At 49.9% G+C, this 25,839-nt stretch overlaps 9 protein-coding genes across 9 annotated transcripts; 4 read left to right on the top strand and 5 right to left on the bottom strand.

Annotated features, from left to right (window-relative positions):
* Positions 1-223: 223 nt before the first annotated feature.
* MICPUCDRAFT_64726 (gcn5-related n-acetyltransferase family protein) lies at positions 224-1,701 on the bottom strand. The gene has a single exon (XM_003056040.1). It carries the CDS (start codon positions 1,324-1,326, stop codon positions 238-240), a length of 1,089 nt encoding a protein of 362 aa, XP_003056086.1. The 5' UTR covers positions 1,327-1,701; the 3' UTR covers positions 224-237.
* A 1,202-nt stretch (positions 1,702-2,903) lies between these two features.
* Positions 2,904-4,010, top strand: MICPUCDRAFT_5184 (uncharacterized protein; the record flags this gene model as incomplete). Its single annotated transcript, XM_003056427.1, has 3 exons — positions 2,904-3,292; positions 3,404-3,657; positions 3,802-4,010. Coding segments are annotated over 3 exons (852 nt in total), but the record flags the coding sequence as incomplete, so codon positions are not given.
* A 197-nt stretch (positions 4,011-4,207) lies between these two features.
* Positions 4,208-7,771, bottom strand: MICPUCDRAFT_55521 (uncharacterized protein; the record flags this gene model as incomplete). Its single annotated transcript, XM_003056039.1, has 1 exon — positions 4,208-7,771. The coding sequence occupies one exon, from the start codon at positions 7,769-7,771 to the stop codon at positions 4,208-4,210; it is 3,564 nt and encodes a 1,187-aa protein (XP_003056085.1).
* A 1,219-nt stretch (positions 7,772-8,990) lies between these two features.
* MICPUCDRAFT_64724 (uncharacterized protein) lies at positions 8,991-9,784 on the bottom strand. Its single transcript, XM_003056038.1, has one exon. The coding sequence runs from the start codon at positions 9,350-9,352 to the stop codon at positions 9,059-9,061; it is 294 nt and encodes a 97-aa protein (XP_003056084.1). The 5' UTR covers positions 9,353-9,784; the 3' UTR covers positions 8,991-9,058.
* A 758-nt stretch (positions 9,785-10,542) lies between these two features.
* Positions 10,543-10,869, top strand: MICPUCDRAFT_55519 (uncharacterized protein; the record flags this gene model as incomplete). The annotated part of the gene is made up of 1 exon (XM_003056426.1): positions 10,543-10,869. One exon carries the CDS (start codon positions 10,543-10,545, stop codon positions 10,867-10,869), a length of 327 nt encoding a protein of 108 aa, XP_003056472.1.
* A 326-nt stretch (positions 10,870-11,195) lies between these two features.
* Positions 11,196-12,966, bottom strand: MICPUCDRAFT_64723 (uncharacterized protein; the record flags this gene model as incomplete). Its single annotated transcript, XM_003056037.1, has 1 exon — positions 11,196-12,966. The coding sequence occupies one exon, from the start codon at positions 12,964-12,966 to the stop codon at positions 11,377-11,379; it is 1,590 nt and encodes a 529-aa protein (XP_003056083.1). The 3' UTR covers positions 11,196-11,376.
* Positions 12,967-14,947: 1,981 nt separating this feature from the next.
* On the top strand, positions 14,948-15,814 carry MICPUCDRAFT_55517 (uncharacterized protein; the record flags this gene model as incomplete). Its single annotated transcript, XM_003056425.1, has 1 exon — positions 14,948-15,814. The coding sequence occupies exon 1, from the start codon at positions 14,975-14,977 to the stop codon at positions 15,812-15,814; it is 840 nt and encodes a 279-aa protein (XP_003056471.1). The 5' UTR covers positions 14,948-14,974.
* A 509-nt stretch (positions 15,815-16,323) lies between these two features.
* MICPUCDRAFT_31652 (uncharacterized protein) lies at positions 16,324-18,373 on the bottom strand. Its single transcript, XM_003056036.1, has one exon. The coding sequence runs from the start codon at positions 18,346-18,348 to the stop codon at positions 17,083-17,085; it is 1,266 nt and encodes a 421-aa protein (XP_003056082.1). The 5' UTR covers positions 18,349-18,373; the 3' UTR covers positions 16,324-17,082.
* Positions 18,374-22,984: 4,611 nt separating this feature from the next.
* Positions 22,985-25,730, top strand: MICPUCDRAFT_14528 (uncharacterized protein; the record flags this gene model as incomplete). The annotated part of the gene is made up of 4 exons (XM_003056424.1): positions 22,985-23,212; positions 23,307-23,558; positions 23,640-24,165; positions 24,220-25,730. 4 exons carry the CDS (start codon positions 22,985-22,987, stop codon positions 25,728-25,730), a joined length of 2,517 nt encoding a protein of 838 aa, XP_003056470.1.
* Between the last annotated feature and the right edge of the window lie 109 nt (positions 25,731-25,839).

Genomic DNA, 25,839 nt, shown 5'->3' with positions numbered 1-25,839 from the left:
CGGTCGTTTCGCACCAAACGAAGCACACCATCATGCTCAGCGTCGACGAGTGCGTAGGGTGAGGGGGTTTTGTGGGCTGAAACGGCTCAGGTTCGTGCGTTTTGAGTGGTTTGTTTGGGTCTAGGTTACAGGAACAACCCGTGGGAAATAAGTTTAGAAATCCTGTGGGATGAGTATGGCGTGACAGCGATCTGTTGCTATCATCAGAACGGACCGCAGGGCTGATTGAATTGTGCATTATCTTAATTTACAAATGCAGACATCACAGTCTCCAAAGACAGCCCCACACCTGCACTCTGAAAAAGTAGTTAACAAATTCTTGCACGAGACTTGTATCAGTGGCAGAGGTGCTCGCAGAAGAACAAGCCCAGTGAGCCTAGGCGAGATCCACTGCGCAGTATCACATTTTTCCAAGCTTTCCGTTATCGAACCCCCCTCAGGAGCTCGGAATCCATAAGCATAGTACAAACGACGTGCTGCTATATTTTGTGCATGCACGTGTGTGTAGACAAACTCAGCACCCCATAACATAGCAATATCAGAAGAAGCTTCGAGCATTGCAGAAGCTGAACCTCGTCGCCGTGATGCAATGTCGACTGCAACATTATCTACATACACATAGTGTTCTCCGAATCCAACACACACGCCATTCACTTGTGACGCACAGGGACCCGTCCGGATGGACAAATCAAGGCAGCCTATTGATTTTCTGGCACAACGGAATACGAGACAAACACACAAACCAATACTGGTATTGTACGCGTGATCAGAAGACGTGCGTGTCTCAAGAGCACGTTGTTCTCGCTGTGCAAACTCTCTGCGAAAAGTTGACACGAATCGGCGAGGAAACGGAAGAGCTTGGCGCGCCTCGAGATCTTCATAGAATGCTAGAGCCCGGAGGTCTGACGCGGCTTCAAAGTCGGGCAATCCATCGGCGACGACAATATCAAGCACACTGGGAAGTAGATAAAAGCTAGGCTCTCTGTGAAGTTCTGCTTCCAAAAACGACGCACTCCCACTCTTTAGTGCGCCCTTCATTAGTGTATGTTCCTCAACATCAGGAAAAAGGGTCACGAAAGTTGACTGCTGAGAGCCACTGCACACAGCCACCTTAGTTGAAAAAAATGGTGACTGCCGTGCATTTCGAAAACCGCTGGCTTGGAACTGGCGCTGTGTGCAGGCGACGTTACCGAAGGTCGTCACGGGCCTCAGTGTCGAAAGCTGCTTCTGTTCAAGATGGTGTTTTCTGCTAGGGAAATTCACAGAAGCCACAAGTGCAACTTGGCCACCGAAACCAGCTGAGCACTTGGTTATCAGAGTCGACATTGCTTGAATGATTACCACCGGTCGCTTTATTGTGGAGACGATTGCAGCAGAATACAGTCCAACTTCACTAAAGTGGTGACCTTTGCTGTACTTCGAAATAGGACTCCAAATCAGTGGTTTGATGGCGAGGCTTTCAGACGTCAAGAACGACGGATAAGAGCGGTCTAGTCGACGTGCGGAGAGAAGACAAGTACGGAGTGGGCGTCTCGGTCCGTCAACGCGGTCCTTCAAGCGCGCATAGATCCCTAACGTGCGCGAACGCACGCGCGAAATCACGACCGCGATGAGCACTCATCATGACGATCACGCGATGTGCTTTTGCGTGGTGAACTAAAATACATGTAGGTACCGAAGGTACCCCCTTATCCCGCAAATGGACCAGTTGCTCTGAGTCCCGCAAAGGGCACTTGCTCAAAAAGTACTAACGGAAGCACAGTACACGACTACACGGTACACGTACACAGTACAACGGTGTAACGACGTACGAAGGTACGAAAGTACCTTCGAAGGTACGTGTACAGCTGTACACGTAACGTTGTACTGTACTTTGAGTACACGTATGGATGAAAGTTCGTTTTTGCGATTTACAACTACGTTGTACAGTACGTGTACACGTAGACGAAATACGCATACAAATTTCGTACTTACTTTTGGCACGGTAAATTTGATTACCGAGCGTAGGTTTCGCGCGCGGATGCTCGCGCGTACACTTTTGTACGTGTTTTTAGTCACGCGTACGTTTTTTGCTGGTTTTTTTCGAATTAATACGTACTGGACTACACGTGTACGTGTACGTGTACACGTACGTGTAAAAGTTGTATTGTTTCGATAGAATAATTTCCCGTGCCAAAAGTTTCTACACGTATTCTATGTACTGTATGTGTAGTTCGTGTAGTTTACGTGTACAGTACGTGTATGGAGCCCTACATAACCCGTTACTTTCGTAATTTGTACGAAAGTACAACTAGGCGTATTCAAAATAATCGCAAAAAAAACGTACTGTATGTACAGTTGTGAGATATGAGCAGTAAGGAGGGGTGGTACCACCCCACCACCCCTGATATCACAGTTGTACACTGTACGTGTACAGCTGTACACTGTACACGTACACGTATAAACGATAAAACATTTATCGTTTATTGCATATGATATGAGAATAAAGTTAACTATTGTACACGTACACGTACGGAACGTACGGAAATAGATCTTGTACGAAAGTATTTCCGTACGGAAATATTGAAAGTACGGAAATAGAATACTGTACGTGTACGTGTACTGTACGTGTACTTCCGGAAGTATCATACTGTAGTTGTACTGTACAATAAAATAGATATTCTAACAACTTTATCTTCGTAGTCTAAAGCTCTACGTGTACACGTTACTGTACGTGTACTGTACAGCTGTACACGTACACGTACAGAAGATAGATACTGTAGGGCTACAGGACTGCTACCCTGTACCTGTATGATAGTGGTACCAGATATTCAATCGGCAGTGCAGTGTCCCGTTTCGCCGTCTCCCGGCAGCAGGGAAGTCGCGTCGCGTGCATGTCCGCGAGACTCGACTCCGAGGCCGCCGCGAACGCCTTCTTCGCGTCCGCACCTCCCATTCCGCGCGTGGACACGGTCAAGCGCGATGCCGCGAGGTTCGTGCGCCATCACGGCCACGCGAACGCTTTCGACGACGCCACGACCCTCCCCGGGGGGGCGTCCGCGCGTCCGCCGCGCGGGACGCCGCGGCCGATCGCACTTGTCACCTCCGGCGGCACCACCGCGCCACTCGAGAGATCCGCAGTTCGGTTTATCGACAACTTCAGTAGCGGCACGCGAGGCGCGGCGTCCGCGGAGTGCCTTCTCGAGCGCGGATACGCGGTCATTTTCCTCCACCGCGCGGGATCGATGCGGCCATTCGAGCGGTCGTTAGAGACCGCGGCAGAACTCGCGGGCGCGGGAACTGCCGCGGAGGAGTCCGTATACTCTGCGGTATCCACTTGGTCTGCGCCGGTGTACAGCGCGCTCGACATGCTGACATGCACTGGGTCCGCGTTCGACCCTAATCTCCCGGAGTCGTCCCCTAGAGTCGAGGCGACGTCGAACGCAGCAGTGCACCTGATGCCACTCGTACGTCGATATCACGCGGCGAAAACGAAACGCACGCTTCTAATGGTCCCATTCACGTCCGTCTTTGAATACCTTACGCTTCTCCGGACGTTGTGCGTCGAATTGCGCGCGTGCGGCGCGAGGGCTATGACGTACCTTGCCGCTGCCGTGAGCGATTTTTACGTCCCTTGGGATCGTCTGTCCACACACAAGATACAGAGCAGGGGCATCAGTGGGACATGCGCGCGTAAAACGTACCTAGAATCGAACAACAAATATACAAGCGGCGGTGAGCTGGATGTGCTGTCCGACGGCGAACGCGGCGGTGGGGTTGATGATGACGATGACGAGGGCAACATCTTCCACGGAGGCGAAGCTTTGACGTTGCGCTTGGAGCAAACCCCAAAGATGCTTGCGCTCGTGAGGTCGAAATGGTGCCCCAAAGCTTTCGGCGCGTCGTTTAAACTCGAGACTGACGTGGAAATATTACTTCAAAAGAGTCGGGATTCGTTGAGGAAGTACGGAATGCACGTCGTCGTCGCGAACGAGATGACTCAACGGAAAGACGAGGTTGTCCTTGTCAGCCGTGCGGACGATGATGACGGGGGAAGCGGGGGCGACGATGACGCGCAGTGGAAGACCAGGGAGGATTGGATCGAACGCCCAATTGGCACGCCAGATATCGAGATGTTACTCATCCAAGAGGTGACACGAAGGCACGATGATCACGTGAAAACGAACGGTGTTACGTCGCCCACTTGAGAGAAAATTTTTCTGTTGACTCACCGCATCGTTCTGCGCAATGCGCGATCTCCGACACCGCACACAGGACTCACGAGCATACCACACCGTTCGCACGCGTCCCCCGAAAATGCGCGAACGATGACACACGCCGCGCACTCGAGCGCACGAAGCGCGACTAGCGAACTATCGTCGCTTTCGCTGCTGTCGCTGTCGTCACGTTTTTTTTTTTCATCACGTGCGGAGGCGCGCAATGCGTTCACGATTTGACACGACCTTCCCGTGCACGCGTGCGCGCAACCCGCCGCTAACTCGTCCGCAGCGGACGTGAGCGCTTTTCCGCCTTCGATGCCGACGTCTGACGCGATCGTGCACAAATCCCACAGCGACGAACCAATTTCGGAAGCGAATGGCAACGTGTGCGTGGCAGCTGCAACCGCGCTGATGACATCTCGCACGCATTCCCCCGGCGGTAGCTCGACGCGTAACATCCCTCGGTTCGTTCGCGCCGCGACCGAAGTCGCGGTGCTCTGCAGACACGACGCGGGCGAGAATGACACGCACGATGCGAGGAGAACTCCGCACGGGGAAATCGCGAGGCCAGCATGAGACTCTGCGGGTAACGCAGCGCCGCCGCCGACGTCAACAGTTTTTGCTTTCCTGAGCACGTCGGACGCGATCACGTACAGCGCGTCGTCGTCGCCCCCGCGTGCGCCGTCCTGATAGAGCTCAGATATCAACGCGCGGTCTCCATCGACTGAAATTGAGCACACGCGCGCGGACGCGTGGTGCGCGATTCCTGCGCATGTGGCGTTGTGCGCGCGGACGCGACGCGTGCGAAGTCCGTCTCCGGGGATGACGCGCACCCGCCCGTTCTCCGCGCGAACAAGGCGAATGCGCCACGTCAGGACATCCCCGGATGTCATCCCCGCGGCGACAGATATTGATCTGGTATCGAGAACGGATTCGACTGATCCATCTTTGTCTTGCCCGTGCGCGCAGGAGATCACCGTCGTCGCCACATCGTCTGGACCACGGAGGCGAACAGCGTGCGTCAGCAACGCGCCTGCGTCGAGCGCGCGGTTCCCGTCCGAGGAGGCGGCGGAACGAAATGCGTCCGACGTCGTCCAGAGCGACACGGAACCGTCAGACGAACCGATCACCACGCTCATGAACGGATCGAATTCGGCGTCGTCTGCATCGTCGTTCCCGCGCGGGATCCATCTCAGTGCGTTCACCCAGCCAGTGGCGACGAGGACGGCGCCGAGGAGCGTCGTTTTCGGCGCGGCGCCGTCCTCGCGCAAACGGGAACGCGAATCGAACGACCATAAAACGACGGTACCCGACTTTGTGCCGACGGCGAGGACGCAGTGACCGTCTCGAAGCGTCGGAGACCACGCAATCGACGTCGCGGATAACGTGTCCGCGCGCGCCGCCGCGCGCCTCGTTCCCGCGTATGCGTCGAGCGTTTCCGTCGAGGCGTTTCGTTCGCACGAACGAGCGCTGTCGCGCTTGCGTTTGATACCGCCTTCGCGCGGCTCCAATTCGGTATTCGAGTCCGAGTCCGGGGCGTCCGACGCTTCTTCTGAGTCGATGATGGTCTCATAGTCGCTCGACTCGACGTCCGATCGTCCGACGTGTTCTTCGCCTCCGCTTCCGCGTGAACAAGCCCTGTCGTCGTCGTCCTCGGCACTTTCTGTTTTCATGCGTCGCATCGCCGCTATTGCGGCCTGTCTTCTCGCTCGCCCGCCGCTGCCAACACGCGTATCGGCATGCGCGGTCCCGTTATCGGCATCGTTATTTTCACGCGCGAGGGCGCGAACACACGGGCGAATCTCGATCCTCGCGTCTACGGATAACTCCTTCACGCTGAACCCCCTCCCGTTCTTGATGTCATCTGGCATGTGCGCAGCCCAGACGTGCGAGAGCACGCATTCAAGGAGCACCTTGTCCATTCCGCGAAGATGCGCTCCGCCTTCGTACCTCTCGTCGATACTAAGAACCCCCCTAGCGGCGAGAAACGCATCGCGGACTCTGGCGCTGATCTCGCGTTTCGCGCGCGCCTTGACTCCCTTGTCTTTGATGACACCATCGCTCGTGAGCGCACTGATTGTATCCGAGTCGAGAGACGCGCATCCAAAGACAGCGTCGACGACCGCGTGCGCGGCGGCGTCGATGTCACCGCTGTCACAGTTTCGCTTCATATTCTTATCGCGACTACTTGCAGTCGTCGCCGAAGCCGCTGCGGTCACCGCCGCAGCGACGGCTGAGTCACGATGTCGCGCGTAACTGCGCGCATATTGCGTTGCCGCGCTAATGCCGTCTCGTGTCTTCACGTTCTCGTCGTCCTTGAGCTTGTCATCATCATCGTCGGTCGCGTCAAACTCATCCGCGAGATGATCCATCGTCGACATTCTGTTTGAGATGGTGCTCGTTCGCGAGCTCGTCCTCTTCGATGTTGTACTTTTCGCGGCGCCCTTGCCTGTGTCCCCGTCTACGACCGCGGCTTCCTTATCGTCCATGACAGCGACAATGTCGGGGTTGAAGACGTGCGTTCCATCGTAATCCGCATTCGTGGCCGGTCGCCACGCGCACGCATCACCACTGCCCTCGCGCTCGAGGTCCCACGCGACCCGCTCTCTCGAGCGCAACCTCCCGGCGTTGAACGTCTTCGTATCTCCTACACCCTCGACGCCAGCGCACGCGGTCGTCGGCATCGGTTTCCCTTTTGATCCGCGTTTTGCGAAATTGATGACTGCGGGGATCCAACCTTGCGATGGATCCGTCATGATCTCGCAGCGCGCGGTTTCCGCGCCCATTCCTACGACTGCGGGAGGGGACGGGCGAAGAAAATACGTGATCCCTCGCGAAGGTCCATTCAGTGGCTGCGACTGTGGTGGGAAGCGATACGAAGTGACGGTGGTCGTCAACGTTGCCACAGGTTCTAGTTTGGAACCAAACGATGGTTCGTTGCCGGCTTCGCCGGTCGCAGCTGTCAAAGATGGCGCCTTTGGAAACGCGAGCCATTCCTCATTGACCGACTCTTCACCGCCGCGGCAGCAGGTTTCATACTTGACCTTGATCCTAAAGTTAAAAGCCCACACCACGGCAGTGATCAGGCCAGGGATCCAGCCTCCTCCTCCTCCACCACAGGCAGACAATCGTCTCACTTCAACGGTCGCACCGACGGCGAGCGCGTCCGCGCGCGACGGCGCGTGTGGGAACCCACTTCGAAATTCAGTGGCGCCGTCGATCGCGCTTGGAAGTGCCGTGATGGGTGGGGCGAGGGAGTAGAACGCATGGCACCGACGCGCGAATCGCGTCACCGCCGTCGACAACGCCGCGTTTCCGCGCTGTTGCCGCGCGCTCACCGGAGCGGATGTCTCTGGATCCGCTAGATCCCCGCCACCACGGCCGCCTTCAGCAAAACAAATTCGTTCCGCATGCGCGGCATGCGTCTCCGAGAGTGTAGATATCGTTTCCCACTCACCTCCAGACGCGACGCGCTCTCGCGGGGCGTGGACGGAGACGTGGTGGGCATTCGTGACGACAGCGAGGAGGCATCCGCCGCCGCCGTTCGACGGCGAGCGCGGGGCTCGGATCATCCCGAGTGGAGACCAAGCGATATCTCTCGGTGAAACCTCGGGTCTGGACGACCGTCGCGTCGTCGCGCGGGACGTGAGCAGGCGCGCGTCGCGTCGTCGCTCGCGAAGTTTCTTAGCGCGCGCGCCGCGCGGGAAGAAGTCATCGTCCTCATCGGACGCATGCCCGTCCGTCTCGACGGTGTCATCCAGGAGGCGTACATATCCGACTGCGCCGCTGATTTCCGCAGGGTTCTATTGAGAGGAAGGTGCGGGAGGAGTAAGGACAAGGACAGGACCGATGGGAATTCTCCAGTGGGACGCACCAGGACGCACACTGAGCGCTCTTGGCCGACGGCGATGAAATTCTCGTTCGACCACGCCACCGCGCCGGCCGGGTACTGGTTCGGTGCCTCCCGGAGCGCGCGTTTCCGTGACGACATCGCGCGCGCCGACCCCTGTCTGCAGGTCGTATGCGCGGCGCGCGGTCGGAAGCTTGTGTGTGTGTGTGTGTGTGTGTGAGCGTGAGTGTGTGTGTGTGTGTGTGTGTGTGTGTGTGTGTGTGTGTGTGTGTGTGTGTGTGTGTGTGTGTAAGGAAAAAAAGGGGGTAGGAGTCTCTCACATCGCATCCTATTGGCATTTTTCGTATGACTTTTTAGGCAGGCAGTTTCATATTTCTCGGAATTCGCAGGAATAAGTCGATCCTTCACAACACTTGAGTACGTATTTAATCTACGACTGATTGCCCATACGAGCACGCGAATTGCCCATACGCGCATGACTTTTTAGTTTCGTCGAATACTCCAAGGTTTTAATTGATCGGGTTATGGGCTGAGCTTACAACAATTCCATCGCGATAAACTTCTCTTCAGCGGTGAAACTTCGCCTTATGGGTTGAAAGTTTTGATCGCCCCGATGAAAAAAATAACTTTTTTTTCCTCTCTCTCTTGGACGTGGCGACGGCGACCAGCGGTCGCGGCGGCAGGACGTCGACACGTCGGTCATTTACCGATGCAATCGCTTCATCACGCGCGTCGAAGACCCGCGCGCATCGCGCACGTCGTTTCCGGCGTCACATCCCGCCGTCGTGTACCGCGTCGTTCCGTATGACTTTTTGGTCAAGACCACCTCGGTTGACGATTTGCATTTTTTCCAAGACTAAAAAGTCTCGTGCCTGAATACGTCACATTTGGCCGCGAAGGGCTGCGCGCGCGCGCGCGCGCGCGCGCGCGCGCGCGCGCGTGTGTGTGTGTGTGTGTGATTACAAAACAAGGCTCAACGTGCGGACTCTAATCCGCGAGTACACTGGTTCTACCACTGTTCTACCCCTACCTTGCTCCCTCCGCTCTCACTCACATCCGCGACTCCAACCACCGCGTCTACGCCACCGCCTAGGAGTCGCTGTCCTACCGTGCGCGCCAGCGCGACTGAGATCCTCCTCTCCCATTCCACGAGCTCCTCCAACTTCGCCGACGATGACGGGTACGCCTTAGCGCCGTCGGCGACCATCCGCACCTCCAGGTCGATGCGTCTGCGTCGTCGCCGCGCGGCGTCGTCGCTGCGGAGCGCGACCACGTCCACCATCTTCTTCATGAAGCTCGTCATGGCCGAAGCTTATGACGATATGTACTGTAGCCCTGTGTAGATTTTATTATCTTATACTCGCAGCGTACGCAAAAACTGCTAACTCAGCTCTAACCCATCCGGGCAAAACATGTGAACATCAGCGAGCAACCTAGCGAGAAAAAGCGACCGGGAGTCGCTGAAAAAACTCACGAGGCATCCCTTGGAGTCCTCCGACGGCATCATCCAGGGGGTAGTTCATCTCATCCGACGAGGCGGCAAGGTCGCGAGCGAAAAAGAGGTTGGAAGCCGCTACTTCGACGTTGCTGAGGCGCTCCCGGAGGAGGGCATCTGCATCTTCTTCACGCTCACCAGCTGTGACGCGTGGGATCCCTTGGAGTCCTCCGACGGCACCATCCAGGGGGTAGTTCATCTCATCCGACGAGGCGCCAAGGTCGCGAGCGTAGCCCTACGTGTAGCCACAGGTGGAAGTGGGGGTACTGTTAGTCAGTGGGGTCTTGTATAGATAGATACCTGACTCTCTCAAAATCGCATCCTGTACTGTAGTAGTACACGTACTGTACGTGTAGTAGTAGGGCCTGTGTAGCTTGTACTGTACACGTGGCCTGTCACGTAGCCCTACATGTGTACTTTCGATAGTATTCTATTTCCGGAAGTACGTGTACTTTTCGTATGCAGGGCTACATAGGTATACATAGTTACATACTCCGTGCCCGCCCGTCCGGAAGTACGAAAGTACAACGTACGGAACGAAGTACGGAAGTACGAAGTACTTTCGTACTTTCGAAAATATGATAGAATATCTTACTTTCGTACGAAAGTACTTTCGTACTTTCGAAAATAGTACTTTCGTACTATTTTCGGAAGAAAGTCGTATCTATTTCCGGAAGTACTCTACACGTACTGTACACGTACGTGTACGTGTACAGTACCCAAGATATCTATTTTCGTATTCTTGTAGAAAGTATCTTCGAAGGTACCTTCGTAAGTTATTGTACACAGCTAAGTACTTACACACGTAACGGGTGTACGTGTAAAGCTGTACACGTACGTGTACACGTAGGGCTACAGTAGGGCTACTTCCGTATGATAGAATAGCTGCCGCACTATGCATGGGTTGTGGGGTTTCGAAGACCGGAACTCACGATGACTCGGTGACTGAATCCGAGAAAGAATCCGTTGCGCTTCGACTGAATTTCGAGGCGAAAGAAATGGAGGAGGCGGCAAAATTTGACGATGCGCGTGCGTTATACGAGCGCGCGCTTGAGTTGATGCGCGTCTCCAAGGGCGAGAGTAGCGTGGGTTATGCCGTCATACTCAGCAACATGGCGTGCCTCTTGCGCACTGAGACAAGATATGATGAGGCACTGCAACTGTTCGGAGAGGCCCTCGTTGTGATCGAAAACTCTAGCGACTTGACTGAAGATGCGAGATATGAGATGCTTGAGACAATGCGGGCTAATGCGTTGCAAACGGAGGCATGGCAGAATGAGGAAGAACTGGAGATTCTTGAGTTTCGAGCCACAGGACACTCATAGTTATCAAAGTACGTGTACGCCGTTTTGGCGTGCCTTGTGTCACTTAAAGTGTTTGTGAGCTATCTAGAATTCTGAGCTTATCTATCTCGGAGTTACTACTATTCAGTACACGTACTGTACATTATGCGTACATTACGTGGTATAACGACAGCCTCTCTTGAATCGTTGTCACTCCTGAGCTCCTGAATCTTGGCTCTCCCACTTTATTGTAGAGTTAGTTGCGGTGTTTATGATGTACTGGTGCATCTAAATCAACAAAATTCAGGGAATAGGAGGATTTCGAGCTCTTCAGAAATTAGAGCGATAGAATTATGGACTGTCACAGTGGTTAAAGATGAATTCTTATTCCGAACAATGATGATGGCAGCATCTTGAGTGCGTGTTTGTGAGAGATAATGTTCGGCAGAAAGAAGCTCTGTACTTGATTGTTGCTGCAGTGAAGGTAGCTGTGCAATAGGATAGATCCTTAGGACACGCGGTGAGTTGGAGAACGAAATTAACTTGTTATCACATATCTGACCACTCAGCTCCGTGTATAGCTTCTCCGCTCCCACCCTTTCCTTCTGCTCCTTGTCTAAAATCTCCCCTCTTTGCTAAATGCGCTAAAACTGCCTCACCGAGCGCCACTCCCCCATCGTAAGCAACATCAGCGCCAACCCCGGATATCCAGTCACCGCACGCGCCAAGACCAAACTCAGGATGAAACCGGTATGTTGGACCACCAAAATTACCCGTCCGCGTCAGAGGCAGATGGTGGTTCCACTTGAAGGCTTTGCGGTAGCAAACGCGTGCTACGTTAACTTCATCCAAATTTCCCTCTCTACCGCTACATGTACTCCTCGCGCTTTCCTTGTAACCGATCAAACTCAAGAACTCCGCACATAACTCGACCGCAGCATCATCGTTTGTAAGACCTGCCCTCTTGTTACTCCACTCTGGGCTAGCACGCACTACCCAACACTCTCCTACTCCCACTTCCGGTGCTCTGCCAACTTCTGCCCAGCGGTACCCCCAGCCTGCAACTGCTGCGCCTTGACCGCCACTGGGTCGACCGGGTTTGCTCGAGTTATTTGCAAAGAAAGTGATTGGGCAGCTTTTTTCTGCGCTTTTATTTGCTTTTCCCGCTCTGACACGACCATGTCTGTTGGTAATGAGAGAGATAGCATCGTATCGTAAACCCAAGGGACGATCAAAAGCAACTGTTAGAGCCCAGCAGGTATCTCCGCTAACACTGCGCGCCGCAACTGCCAACTCACTCACTCGCGCACGGATACCCACTTCTGCCTGATTCACTTTCTTCTCTTCTTCATTTCTCGCTTCATTTGCAGAACCGATATCACAGGTCATTTGTGTCGCCGACGCTGATCGATTCTTTTCAGCGCTAATTCCCTCTCTGCACTCACCCACTGTTATCGCCTCCAACATGGCCGCTGCAGTAGGAGCGTTTGTCGCAAGGAGCACCACGTCACTCTCGAAAGGCTTGTACCACATATCCCCTCCCTCGCGTATCCGAAGCATCATTCCCCAACGTCTTCGCGATTGTGCATGCACCCATGTCTCCTCACCTATCAGAACACGTATCCTGTCGACATAACACGAAGTGAGATACTCAGGCACTCCAGGTTCAGGGTTGTCTCCGACCCAAGATGCCTCGGGTTGGACTGCGCAGACTATTTCGCGTGCTATGAATGAGGGGACTGCTGCCATGTCTGGAACACCCACAAAATGTTCTGAGGCTGCGTCTTCCGAGTTACCACCAACGTCAGTTTGAAAGGAATCGTGATCGATGACCCATCGACCACTCTGGCAATCGAGATAGACCTCAGCGGTACCTATTCCGGCTCGTTTGGCAGCATTTTTGTCCCTTCTGTGCCACAACTCGACAACCCCCGATTTCTCTGCGGCACGAAGCACCTCGTAAAAAGGAGAGCCGGCGTCGCGCGGCCGTGAGAAGTGCGAAGCACCATGATCCCACGATAGAGCCCCGAGACGGCGCATCGAACGGACTCTCCCACCGAGCACACGAGTTGACTCGAAAAGCGTGGCATTTACGTGCGCAGTGCCGGATAGCGCGCGCAAGCAACCAAGACCGGCCATTCCGCCGCCGATAACAGCCACCTTCACGACGCGTCTCTCCTTCCGATCGCGAACTTCTTGCTCGTTTTCGAGATCTTCCTTGAACGCGGTGACTGTCGTCAAGCGGCGGATCTGGGGGAGCGCCTTCCCGGCGTGGAAACAGAGAGCGTCGCGGAGACAGTGGTGCTTCACTTTTGGAATACATAGGCAGGGCTTTGCCGCCATCGTTCAACGACTTACTGTACTTCACTAATTTTCCTACTTTACTTAGGAAGCGGCACGCGGCACTGATAACCACAAGCAGGAGGGTGCACTTGCGTTTTATTTTGGTTTCTTCAAAATACTGAACTACAGCGGCTAGGAGACTACGTGTAGCCCTACGTGTACAGTACGTGTACAGTACAACTAGCCCTACGTGTACGTGTACATGTACACATAAAAGTTGTCGATATTATTTCCGTATTTATCTTCGTACTTTCGTCGAAAGTACACGTACAGTAGTGCACGTGTACGTGTACGTGTACTTCCGTACGACGTGTACACGAAAACGTTTAAGGTAGTCCTGTACGTAATTCGAAAAAACCACCTAAAAAACGTACTCGTTACTAAAAACACGTACAAAAGTGTACGCGCGAGCACCCGCGCGCGAAACACTACTCCTCCGCGCGCGATGCACGTCTGCGCGCGAAACTTTGCGTGATGACAGTTCTAGGGCATGCGCACAATGTCAAGCTCGGGTTTTTTCGAATTTCGCGCGCGTCGCGAAGAAAGCGCAGATCTTGCCCGAAATCGCGCTTCGCGACGGTCGCGTACCCCTCTCGCGGCAGAGAGCATGAACGCGAAATCCCCGAGCTTGGCAAGTTCGGCGTTGATGCCCGGAACGCGATGGTGCAAAAGAAAATCCGTTTAGATCTCATTCGAGGAAGGAGTAGTGTTTCGCGCGCGGTTGTTCGCGCGTACACTTTTGTACGTGTCTTTAGTCACGAGTACGTTTTTAAGGTATTTTTTTTCGAATTACGTGGAGGACTACCTTAAAGTGGATAAGTGTATTATCACACACTCGGGTACACGTGTACAGCCTGTGCACGTACAGTACACGTACACGTACAGTAAGTTACACGTACAGTAAAAAGTTGCAACCTTCGAAGATACGGAAGTACTGAAGTAATAGATACTTCCGGAAGTACGTGTACTTTCGAAGTTTATTTCCGTAGACTATTGTATCCCCCCTACAACGTACTTTCCGGAAGTACAACGTTGTGCTTCCGTACGTTACGTTCGTTGTACATAGACTAGTCTATCTACCTTCGTAGCTTCGTACATACGTGAGTCATACATGTATAGTTGTACTGTACACATATCCCTGCAACACCTGCAACGTTGTACATGAACTTGTACTGAAGTACTTTCGTACAACAATTCCCTAGCTAGATAGCTACCTTCGAAGGTAGCTAGCTAGCTACCTTCGTACAAGTACCTTCGTAGAATACACGTACGTGTACTTCCGGAAGCACGTGTGCGTAGGGCTACTGTACGTGTACGTGTAGTTGTACTTCCGTAGCCCTACTAAAATACTGTACAGTACGCATATTCGTTTTTTTTCTCTACGTTGTACGTACATGTACTGTACACGTACGTGTACACGTACGTGTACAGTAGTCATAAACGGTTGTACGAAAGTACTTTCGTACTTCCGGAAGTTCGAAAGTAAAAATAACTTATTGTACACGTACATGTACTGTACTGTAGCCCTAGTGTACTTTCGTACGAAGGTACCTTCGAAGGTACAGTACGAAAATAGATACTTTCGTACCTTCGTACGAAAGTACGAAAGTACTTCCGTACTTCCGTAACTAACCGTACAGTATCGTACACTCGAAGGTATCATAGTACACGTACGTACGAAGATACTAAAGTTGTAGAAAAAACTGGAGGTATTGCAGACGCGGGCTATGCTGTCCAACTCGGCGGCGCCTTCGGAGTGGTGCATTCGTGTATGAATTCTTTTTGAAAAGCAGGGCCGAATACCATGCAGCTTCGTTCGCTCTGTGTGCAAGTTCGTGGAGGGTTTCACGTCGCATCAAACCTTTTCAGGACCCACCAAAACGCGTCTATTACCGCGACTTGCGGGCTCAAAAATGAAAAGTTCCCAGTTTCACGTCTGTATTCTTCCGTTCAAAATAGCACGGTTGCACAATCAAAATCATTGGATGGTGGAGGTAGCGGAAACGCGTACTCCATGTGCAGGCGCGACTTCTTCGGTTATTTTATGGTTTGCTTGGGTGAGAATCGCGAGCTGTTTACTCCTCGCGCATTGGCGTGTTCTACTGTACCAGGCAAATTCACTGTCTTTGTTGATCGCATAAATCTTTTCAGTTTATGCTATCCTATGGAGTGGGAAATATTAAACAAAGCAGGCGCCAAACTATTTCTACGTGACAGCGCTGATAACAACTCTCAGGTTGGTGTCACTGTAAATCCAGTGAAAATCTCCACACTCTCAGAGTTTGGCTCTGTCCACGATGTAGGGGAGCGCCTGGTCGCAGCCGAGGCTACCAAGGAGAGCACGCTGCCAGGAGGCGTTACTCTCATACGTGAGGGGTCGCGTCAAGGGCCTAGAAGTGGTTCCACGTTCTATGACTATGAATATCAACTCACTACCACCCGTGGTAAAAAGCTCGTCTTCAACACGGTCGCTGTTGATAATAACCTCCTTTACATCTTGAACATTCAAGTGAAAGAGAGGATTTTTTCGGGACAAGAAAATGACAAGAGTATGATTGATGACGTGGTTGCAGGATTCAGGACTTTGATTCAAACATTTGACGTAGGCCAGTCTACGATTGATGTTAGTTCACAGGTTGAATGAGCTGTTTTTACATACTCTGTATGCAGATCGCGGGTCGCCCTTACGGCAAGTGGCGGATGTGGACAAAATTGTCTACCCCCGCCAGTTTCAAATTAGTCGGGTGAAAAAAAGGTGGAACCGCGTCCTCCCAGTGGGGAAATTTCATCGCACTTTCATCGGTGATTATTTTTCATCGAGACTTCACTGGAGATTCACGATCAATAGGCGAAAATTTTGAAAGGCAAATCGGCCCACGCGTGCGCCCTTAAACGTGCTTGTAAGGGCGACCTGCGATCTGCATAGCTAGAATACTAGAATACTATGGGCCCCTCGTTATGTGTACACGTACACACGGAGGGCTATTGTCATGCAGTATGATACTCATGCAATAACTTACAGTATTTTATATAGCCGTATGTACACGTACTATGCAGATCGCGGGTCACTTTGTAAAACGAGCTGTAAGGGCGACCTGCTATAGCACGTAGCCCAGGACCTACATATTTTTTTATTTCTACACGTACAGTACTATGTAACTTATCGACGTTGTTCTCTACAACGTTGTAGGGCCTACATATATTCTAGCTAGATAGATATTCTACGAAGATACGGAACTAAGGATACAAGGGCTATTGCATAGAAAATACGAAAGTACTTCCGAACTCGGTACTTCCGGTAGTGCGTTCTTCAACAACTTTATTTATTTCCACGGAAGTACGAGTATGATAATAGGGCTAATAATACTGTACTGTACAAGACTAAATTTATTAAATAATATCTCGAAGGAATTATGATAGCGAGACGTCGTTTACAAAAAGGTACTCCCGGAAGTACAAGTTTGTAGTGCTAGAATAGCTGCAGAAGTATAGAATACCTTCGAGTAGCTAAAGGTAGCTAGTCAGATTACCTTCGAAGGTAGCAGCCGGAGTTTTTCCACATGGCATCTGAGTAGTTGTACTCTGACTATGCGCATTGATGGAGAATCGTAGTTCGGGAAGTACGAAGGTAGACGAGAAACCGAAAATCTTCTGAATAGTCCTACGAAGATAAAGTACAACGTTGCAGGGCCTAGCTAGAACGTTGTACTCATAGGAGGAAACAGGGAGAACTTTCAAAGTACTACAACAGTGTAAAAGTAGTAGCCCTATGAGATGGCAACACTGAAGAAGGAGTGAGAGAAGGCAAAAAAAAAGTGAAATAAGTATACGTATATGGCCATACACATTGCCTTTTTCAAAGAACTTGTCATTCCGCCAGACCAGACTAGGCATCAGTCGCGAGTTGAAGACCTAGTCAGATTTTTCGTCGCACATAACTTGAAGGGTTTTGTAAAGCATTTTCGAGTCAAAATCCCCGGTAAATATGCATTCTCCGAGTTCACCTTTTAGGAGAATTAGTCGAAGCTTTCCATTGGCGTTTTTTTTGTCCAGGGCCATGAGAGCCTGAAATTTCTCTACTGACATGCACTTCGGAACCTTCACTGGGAGACTACAACTATTTAGTAACGAGCTGATTCTATCTTTAATGGAGCAATCCAGCCATCCTAAGCGAACCGATAAGTCTGCTGCCATGACGATTCCAACTGAAACTGCTTCACCATGAAGCCACTCGCCATATCCAATTGAAGTCTCAATGGCGTGAGCGAAAGTGTGCCCCAGGTTTAAAGTCGCCCGTAACCCGCCTTCCTTTTCGTCAAGGGAAACAACTTCTGCTTTATTTCTGCAAGAATGCTCGATTGCATGGATGAGTGTCCTCTCGTCACGTATCATGAGGTTATCCATGTGAGATTCTTGCCAACAAAAGAACTCAGCGTCCCTTATAAGTCCATATTTAATCACCTCTGCAATACCTGATGCGTACTCTCTGTCGGGAAGAGTTTTGAGAGTCTGCGTATCGATGATTACACTAGAGGGCTGATGGAACGCACCAATCATGTTCTTGCCTGCAGGATGGTTGACACCTGTCTTACCACCCACAGAAGAGTCGACCATTGCCATGACTGTTGTCGGTATTTGCAAGAAGTTCACACCACGTTGATAAGAGGCAGCAGCAAATCCAGTCATATCACCGATGACACCACCGCCAAGGGCAACAAATGTCGTGAGACGATCTAGCTTAGCATGCAAAGCTTTATCGTAAATCATCGTTAGCACCTCCAAAGTTTTATATTCTTCGCCATCAGGCAGAATGACAGTCTCAACGCGAATTGCACTACCACTTGAAAGCGCGCTGACTACGCGATCAAGATAAAGAGGTGCAACAGTCTCATTAGTGACAACTAATGCAGTGTCCCCGTAAACATGCTCGCGAAGAAGAGCGCCGTCGTCAAGGAGACCCGAACCAACGTGTATAGGGTAGGAACGATCACCGAGGTCCACAGTCAACTCACTTCTTAAGCCGACATCCGCATGAAGTGCGTGAACACGAAGCTCTTGCCGTATCGGTCTGTACAACTGCCGACGCAAGTTAAAGAAAGTGCGCTTAAAGGAACTTGGTTTAGTTGCTTGGAGGGAGGGAACCCCGACACGTTTAGAGGTCGCCGAAGCGACGCGCATGAGCCTCTACAAAAAAAAGGTCCCCCGAAGGAGTAGACTGTTTCGACCTGTTTCCCGGTGGGTTGGATTCAGCAAGAAAAGTAAGTTACGACCTACCTTCGTAGTTACGTGTACAACGTGCGTTTACTGTGAACTTCGACAGAAAAGATACAGTGCGTGTAGTTGTAGTTGTACACGTACAGTACGAAGGTACGTGTACAGTACCTTCGTACCTTCGTACAACGTTTTACTGTACATACAACGTTTTACACTACTCACAAAAAGTTGTACGTGTACGTAGCTACCTTCGTACGAAGGTACGTACGAAGGTACGAAAGTACCTTCGAAGGTACTACCTTCATACGAAGGTACGAAAGTACTTTCGTACGTTGTAGATATCGGATACAGCAGGGTACAGTAGCAGATATCGGATACAGCAGGGAGCAGATAGAATAGTCTACGTGTAGCTATCGGATATCATAGCTGTAGCTCTCTACCTTGGTACTTTCGAAAGTACCTTCGAAGGTACTTTCGTACCTTGAAGGTATTCTATCTTCGAAGGTACTTTCGAAAGTACTTTCGTACAGTACATTTGTACTTTTCGAAAGTACCTTCGAAGGTACAGTACTTTATTTGTAGGGCTACGTGTACCTTCGTACGAAGGTACCTTCGAAGGTAGCTATTACCTTCGTACCTTCGTAGCTAGTAGCTAGAAGCTACACGTACTATGTATGGGTGTACAGCTGTACACGTACACGTGCGTGTAGCACTCGTGTAGCCCTACGAATAGAATAGCTATGATAAATGGATATCAGCGAAAGGATATGAGTTTTTATATAGAGAGGACGACGAAAGGATGGCGTATGAGCAAATGGTCAGAGCGTAGTACGTTTTAAAAGGATGAACTACTGATGAGCTCATCCTCTTAACTGCCGCGCCGCGCGAGGACAGTCAGAGAGGCGCGCGCCGCGGTTGAGGCCGGAGCGTCAAAGCGAACATCGACTAGACAGCGTAATCGATCATTCCAGCGAGTTTTATACACCTGGGGCGCTGATTCAGGCTGTCACGTCGCACAGATCCGTCGTTTGCAAAACAGACTCGGCGTTACGAAACATTTGCCGTCTCCTGAGCTCGCGTACGCGACGTCGAAACTTCATGCTAACAGTTCTGAACGTAAAAAAACTTCGTGATTATATCGCGTGAACACATACGCACTTATTCAAATATCGCGCAGCGCAAAAAAACACGATCGCTTGCGTCGGCAGTCGAACTCCGCGGGTCGAGGCTGTAGCCGCGAAGAAAAATGCTCTTTTACAAATCGACGCGATCGCGCCAGTCTATGCTTTGCTCATGCGATTCAGACACGAACGCGGTCGATCCGCGCGCCTCGAGGGTGATGTCATCTGACATGCCGTGCAGTTACAGAGCCAAAAACGGCGTCTGCGCGATGTTATAGCACACCGCGCGCTCATCCTCTTAATATCCTCTCTAAGCTCATATCCTCTCGCTGATATAGCCACTATCGTCCCCTATCGTCCCCTGTCACTGTGACTGTGACTGTGAAAACGACCGGAACCCCGAAAATATTTTTGCGCCGCGCGATGTTTTAATATGCGCTAATGTGTTCATGCGATATGCTCAGCAAATGTTTTCACGTTTGGAACTGTTTTCACGAAGTTTCGGCGTCGCGCACGCGAGCTCAGAAGACGGCAAATGTTTCGTAACGCCGAGTCTGATTTGCAAACGACGAATCTGTGCGCCGGGACAGCCTGATTCAGCGCCCAATGTGTATAAAACTCGCTGGACTGATCGGTTACACTGTCTAGTCGATGTTTTCTTTGACGCTCCGGCCGCAGCCGCGGCGCGCGCCTCTCTGACTGTACTCCCGCGGCGCGGCAGTTTAAAGGACGCCCGCATCCTAAAAAAACGTACATATGCTCTTGATGTTAGCTCATATGATAATAAAAATAGGGCATTATTGACATACACGTACTGTACACGTACACGTACAGTAGATTGTAGACTACGTGTACAGTACATAAACAACTTACTTACTGTATCCATAAAAAATATCCTTTCTACAGGTACACGTACTGTAGCTACGCGTACGTGTACACTACGTGTAGACTACAATAAACAGGAGGGCTATCCTTTCGCACTGATATTAGCCACTACACTACCTATGTAGTATGTACTGTAGTCTAGGGCTACGAGAGTGCTACGAGCACACGTATTATTTCGAAGTACGAAATTACCTTCGAAGGTTATGATACTGTACTTCCGGAAATACTTTCGTAACGTGTTGTACTCGTAGCTAACTAGCTATCATAGCTAACTATCATAGCTAGCTCCTGTACGAAGATTCGTAGAAATAGATACTTCCGTACCTTCGAAGACAACTTACAGTAGGCAAGGTAGAAGGTAGCAAGGTATTCTATCTTCGAAGACACTTCCGGAAGTATGATACTTCCGCATGTTATAAACATCATTTATACACGTAACTTACCTTCGTAGCCCTATGTATTTTACATGTAAATGCGTGGCATACCATACTGCGACGTTCTTAGATACCATAGCAACGTCCTATTTTACAGTTACTCGTATCTTCCGGAAGTTAAGTTGCTTCCGTAGATATCTAGCTAGGGCTAGATAAGTTAATAGCTAGCTAGGTAGCTAGCTAGCTACGCCGGTAGCTACTAGTAGATAGACTAGCTAGATAGATAGACTAGATAGATAGATAGATACGAAGGTAGATAGATAGAAGGATAGATAGATAGATACGAAGGTAGATAGATAGATAGATACGAAGGTAGATAGATAGATAGATAGATACAGTAGAAAGATAGATACGAAGGTAGTTTTCTACACATATCACTCACATGGCTAGCTAGCTAGCTAGCTAGCTAGCTAGGACCTTCGGGGTACGGTCGTCGCTAGCTAGGGCTAGATAAGTTAATAGCTAGCTAGGTAGCTAGCTAGCTACGCCGGTAGCTACTAGTAGATAGACTAGCTAGATAGATAGACTAGATAGATAGATAGATACGAAGGTAGATAGATAGAAGGATAGATAGATAGATACGAAGGTAGATAGATAGATAGATACGAAGGTAGATAGATAGATAGATAGATACAGTAGAAAGATAGATACGAAGGTAGTTTTCTACACATATCACTCACATGGCTAGCTAGCTAGCTAGCTAGCTAGCTAGGACCTTCGGGGTACGGTCGTCGAAGAGAGCGTACGTATGATACTGTACGAGTCTAGCTAGACTAGCTAGCTACCGAAGGTACCTAGCTAGACTAGCTAGCCTACTAGCTACCTACGAAGGTACCTACTACCTACCTAGCTACCTACCTTCGTACTTTCGTACTTTCGTACTTCCGTACTAGCTAGGCACGTAGGCAGTAGACTGCAGCAGATATGTGTAGTTGTGTACTTCCGGAAGTACATGTACACGTACTGCACAGTACACGAGTTGTACACGTGCAGAACTGCAGATGTACACCGGATATCGTTATTAACATTGTACGGAAGTACTTTCGTACTACCGGAATACATTCATAGTAGACGTACATGTACAACACACGTAAAAAGAAGTTATCTAGCTAGTAGCTAGCTAGCTAGCATGATAGATCTAAACTTAGTTTATTAGACAGATAGACACCTTCGAAGGTACTTTCGAAAGTACTTTCGTACTTTCGAAAGTACTTCCGGAAGTACTTCCGTACAAGTTAAAGTTGTACTGTACACGTACTTCCGGAAATAAAGTTGTAATCATGGACCTAGTGTACAAAAAATAGTGTACAGTACGTGTACAGCTGTACACGTACATGTACTTGAGACTTCCTTTATCAAAAATACAATAACAACTTAATGTTGTAGTAGTTGTACACGTATGTGTACGTGCACAGAAGTACGAAAGTACGAAAGTACCTTCGAAGGTATCTATGTGTACACGTACAGCTGTACACGTACTTCCGTACTTTCGAGAATAAAACCCCAAAACTACAAATGCTACTCGTACGTGTCCATTATTGTACGGAAGTACGAAAGTACGAAGGTATTCTATCAATGCGGTAGATACATACGGAAATAGATACAAGTGTACAGTACAGCTGTACACGTATCTATTTTCGTATCTACGAAAGTACTTTCGTACTTTCGTACGAAAGTACTTTCGTAGTTGTACCTTCGAAGGTGAAAGTACTTTCGTACGAAATAAAGTACGAAAGTACTTTCGAAAGTATTCTATCTTCGAAGATAGACTACGTGTACACGTACACGTGTAGACTCAGTAGTGTGTAGCTGTGTACAGTAGTGTGTACCATTATTGTATCGATCATACTGTACTTTCGTACGAAAGTAATACAAAAAAAATTACTTTCGTATGATACTTCAATAAAAGTATCATAATACAGTACGAAGGTACTGTACAGTACGTGTAGTTGTACTTCCGAAATAAACGCGTTGTAGGCGGTGGGTCACGTACTACGTCATACGTGTTGTTGTGCGTGTAGGCGCCAGATTTAATTGGAGCATTCACCGTAACAATATCTATTCGACATATCACCGCAGCTCGACGACCAACTCGTTCTATTGTCAAGCTTACTCTCTGATTGAGATTTTCGAAACGCAGAGGTTATCTTCCGTATTGTAATGGGCGTCTTGTCCGTTCAAGTCGTGCCAGGACAACGTTGTAGGGAAGAAAACGACGATCTAGTAATTCCGCAAGGTGAAGACCTGCACTATGAAGAAGAACTTCTACGATCTCCGCGCGAATCACGACTGTGGTTTCGGTATCTAGACGCCAAGAAAGGAAGCAGTGCTCGCAGACGCTATATCATATTCGAGCGCTCTGTTCAAGCTCTGCCGGGGAGCTACAAGGTGCGGGACTCCCCGTTTTCTTCGTTTTCGAGCAAAGTAGTTTTCAGACTGGTGTGCAAGTTTTCAAACCTCTAAGGACACCATGTTTCAACAGCTTTGGTATGCGTATTTGACTGAAAGGTGTAATAATGTTCGTGATCTCTGTGTTGGAAGTTCAGCGCACGATTCCCTTGGCAATACTTTCGAGCGCGCTTTAGTCACGATGCACAAAATGCCTAAGATATGGGAGCTTTACCTCTATACACTATTGAATCAAGGATGTGTCACAAAAATGAGGCGATCCTGCGATCGAGCGCTCGCGTCATTACCAGTGACTCAGCACGATCGCGTGTGGAAAATATATTTGGTAAGAGAAAACTGAAATTCGCCTGTCTTTTACTAGGTATCTACTTTCCTGAGGAACCTAACCATTTTTTTTCTGCAAAAGGAGTTTATAAATCAGGATGGCATTCCAATCGAAACAGCGCAATGCGTCTATCGCCGATACATTAAATTTGAGCCCGGGCACGCAGAAGAATACATCGGGTTCCTCCAGACTCGAGCCCAGTGGGTTGAGATGACAAGAAAACTGGCTGAAGTTGTTGAGGACGATAATTTTCAGTCCCTTGCTGGCAAAAGTAAACACCAGCTTTGGTTGGATCTTTGTGATGTCATCACCAAGCATCCATGTAAAGCAGTGGGGCTTGATGTTGACGCAATTTTGAGAGGCGGAATTCAAAATTTTTGTGGTGAAGTAGGGCAGCTCTGGACTTCCCTTGCTGATTTCTACATTCGCACTGGTCTTTTTGAGAAAGCTCGTGATGTGTATGAAGAAGGAGTTGCAACTGCAGTCACGATTCGAGACTTTTCATTGATATTTGATGCATACACTCAATTTGAAGAGAGCGTTCTTAGCGCAAAACTGGAATCAATCGGAAGAGAACAAACAGTCACTGCAAACAGCAGAATGATAGGTTCTTTGACAAATAGTTGCACAGAGTTTTTTCCATTTGACGGCGAAGCAGAAGTGGACTTGCGGCTCGCTCGTGTCGAGCATCTGATCGGTCGACGTCCAGAGCTTCTATCCGCGGTTATGCTGCGACAAAATCCGCACAATACGCCGGAGTGGCAGAAGCGCATATCACTGTTCGAAGGGGACCCAACAAAACAGATTCTTACCTTTACTGAAGCGGTCAAGACAGTTGATCCCCGGCTTGCTCTTGGGAAGCCCCACGTGCTTTGGATCAACTTCGCAAAGTTTTATGAGTTACACGGTGATGTCGACAATGCCCGCATTGTTCTTGAGAAGGCCGCATGTGTCCCGTTCGTCAAGATAGACGACCTCGCTTCCATCTGGTGCGAATGGGCAGAGCTAGAATTGAGGCAGAAAAATTACCATGGGGCCCTCACTCTTTTGCGTCGTGCAACTTCAGGATCGGTGAAGTTGGTTGACCCACACTTGGCGCACGCGGATTCCGTGTCTGCGCAAGATGGCATCTGTAAGTCACAGAAGCTCTGGAAGTTTTACTGTGATCTCGAAGAGTCTTTTGGTTCCATCGAGTCTTCTAAGGCTGCTTATGCCCGCATGTTTGAAGCACGAGTTGCTACCCCGCAGACTGTCTTAAACTTTGCCCACTTGCTGCTGGAACATAAATGTTTTGACGAATGTTTTCGTGTTTTTGAGCGTGGAGTACATATTTTCAAGTTTCCTCACTCACGTGAAATATGGGTGGAATACCTTAAACATTTTGTTCAACATTTTGGTGCGAAGAAACTTGAGCGAGCTCGAGACCTCTACGAGCAATGTTGTGACGCTGTTCCGCCAAAAGACTCTAAATATTTTTTTCTCGAATATGCTCGCCTAGAAGAGAAACACGGTCTGGGACGCCGTGCTATGGAAATATATGACCGCGCATGCGACAAGTTACCAGTAAATGAAAAACTCGGCATGTATGATGTATACATATCTCGTGCAATGGAGTTGTTTGGAGTTGTGAAGGTTCGCTCTATTTATGAAACGGCCATCGCAAAGAAACTTTCAGACCAGACTACCAAGTCTCTCTGTACTCGATATGCTAGATTGGAGTGTAAACTCGGTGAAATCGCAAGAGCACGAAGTTTGTACACTCATGCTAGCCAATTTGCAAGTCCTCAATGTGATACTGATTTCTGGGAGGAGTGGAACCGTTTCGAGGTTCGATATGGGGATGAGGATACGTTCAGGGAGATGTTACGAGTGAAGCGCTCTGTCAGTGCGAATTTCGTCCAGATGCACTTTACTATGAATACATCTGATGTTACCACTGCTGTAGGTACATCTGAAACAGGGGTTGTGGGAGTTCATGACGGCATAAACACACTTGATGTTGGAAATGTTCACAGAGCAGGTAATTCAGAAGTTCATAATACTGTTCCACCTAGTGTGACAGATTCAGTCACGGAATTAATGAAGTCTGCTGACGAGAGATGTGGTCATAATCCGACAATACTAGCTTCACATACCGACAACCCGGATGAAATAGATTTAAGCGACGGATGAACTAGCCATCAGTGAAGGTTACATGTTTTGCACAGAGGCAAGAACAAAAGACAGCAACCTTTCACCTTTGTCCCAGATTTGTTGTGGAAACAGTACGCTTCAACGAACA

Source organism: Micromonas pusilla, assembly GCF_000151265.4.
Source record: "Micromonas pusilla CCMP1545 genomic scaffold MICPUCscaffold_2, whole genome shotgun sequence".
NCBI classification, from domain to species: domain Eukaryota; kingdom Viridiplantae; phylum Chlorophyta; class Mamiellophyceae; order Mamiellales; family Mamiellaceae; genus Micromonas; species Micromonas pusilla.
This window is presented reverse-complemented; position numbering and strand designations above follow the sequence as displayed.

Bases quoted from the DNA above. Each gene is read 5' to 3' on its own strand.
- MICPUCDRAFT_64726 (XM_003056040.1), bottom strand. From the start codon at position 1,326: ATGTCGACTCTGATAACCAAGTGCTCAGCTGGTTTCGGTGGCCAAGTT.
- MICPUCDRAFT_64724 (XM_003056038.1), bottom strand. From the start codon at position 9,352: ATGACGAGCTTCATGAAGAAGATGGTGGACGTGGTCGCGCTCCGCAGC.
- MICPUCDRAFT_31652 (XM_003056036.1), bottom strand. From the start codon at position 18,348: ATGCGCGTCGCTTCGGCGACCTCTAAACGTGTCGGGGTTCCCTCCCTC.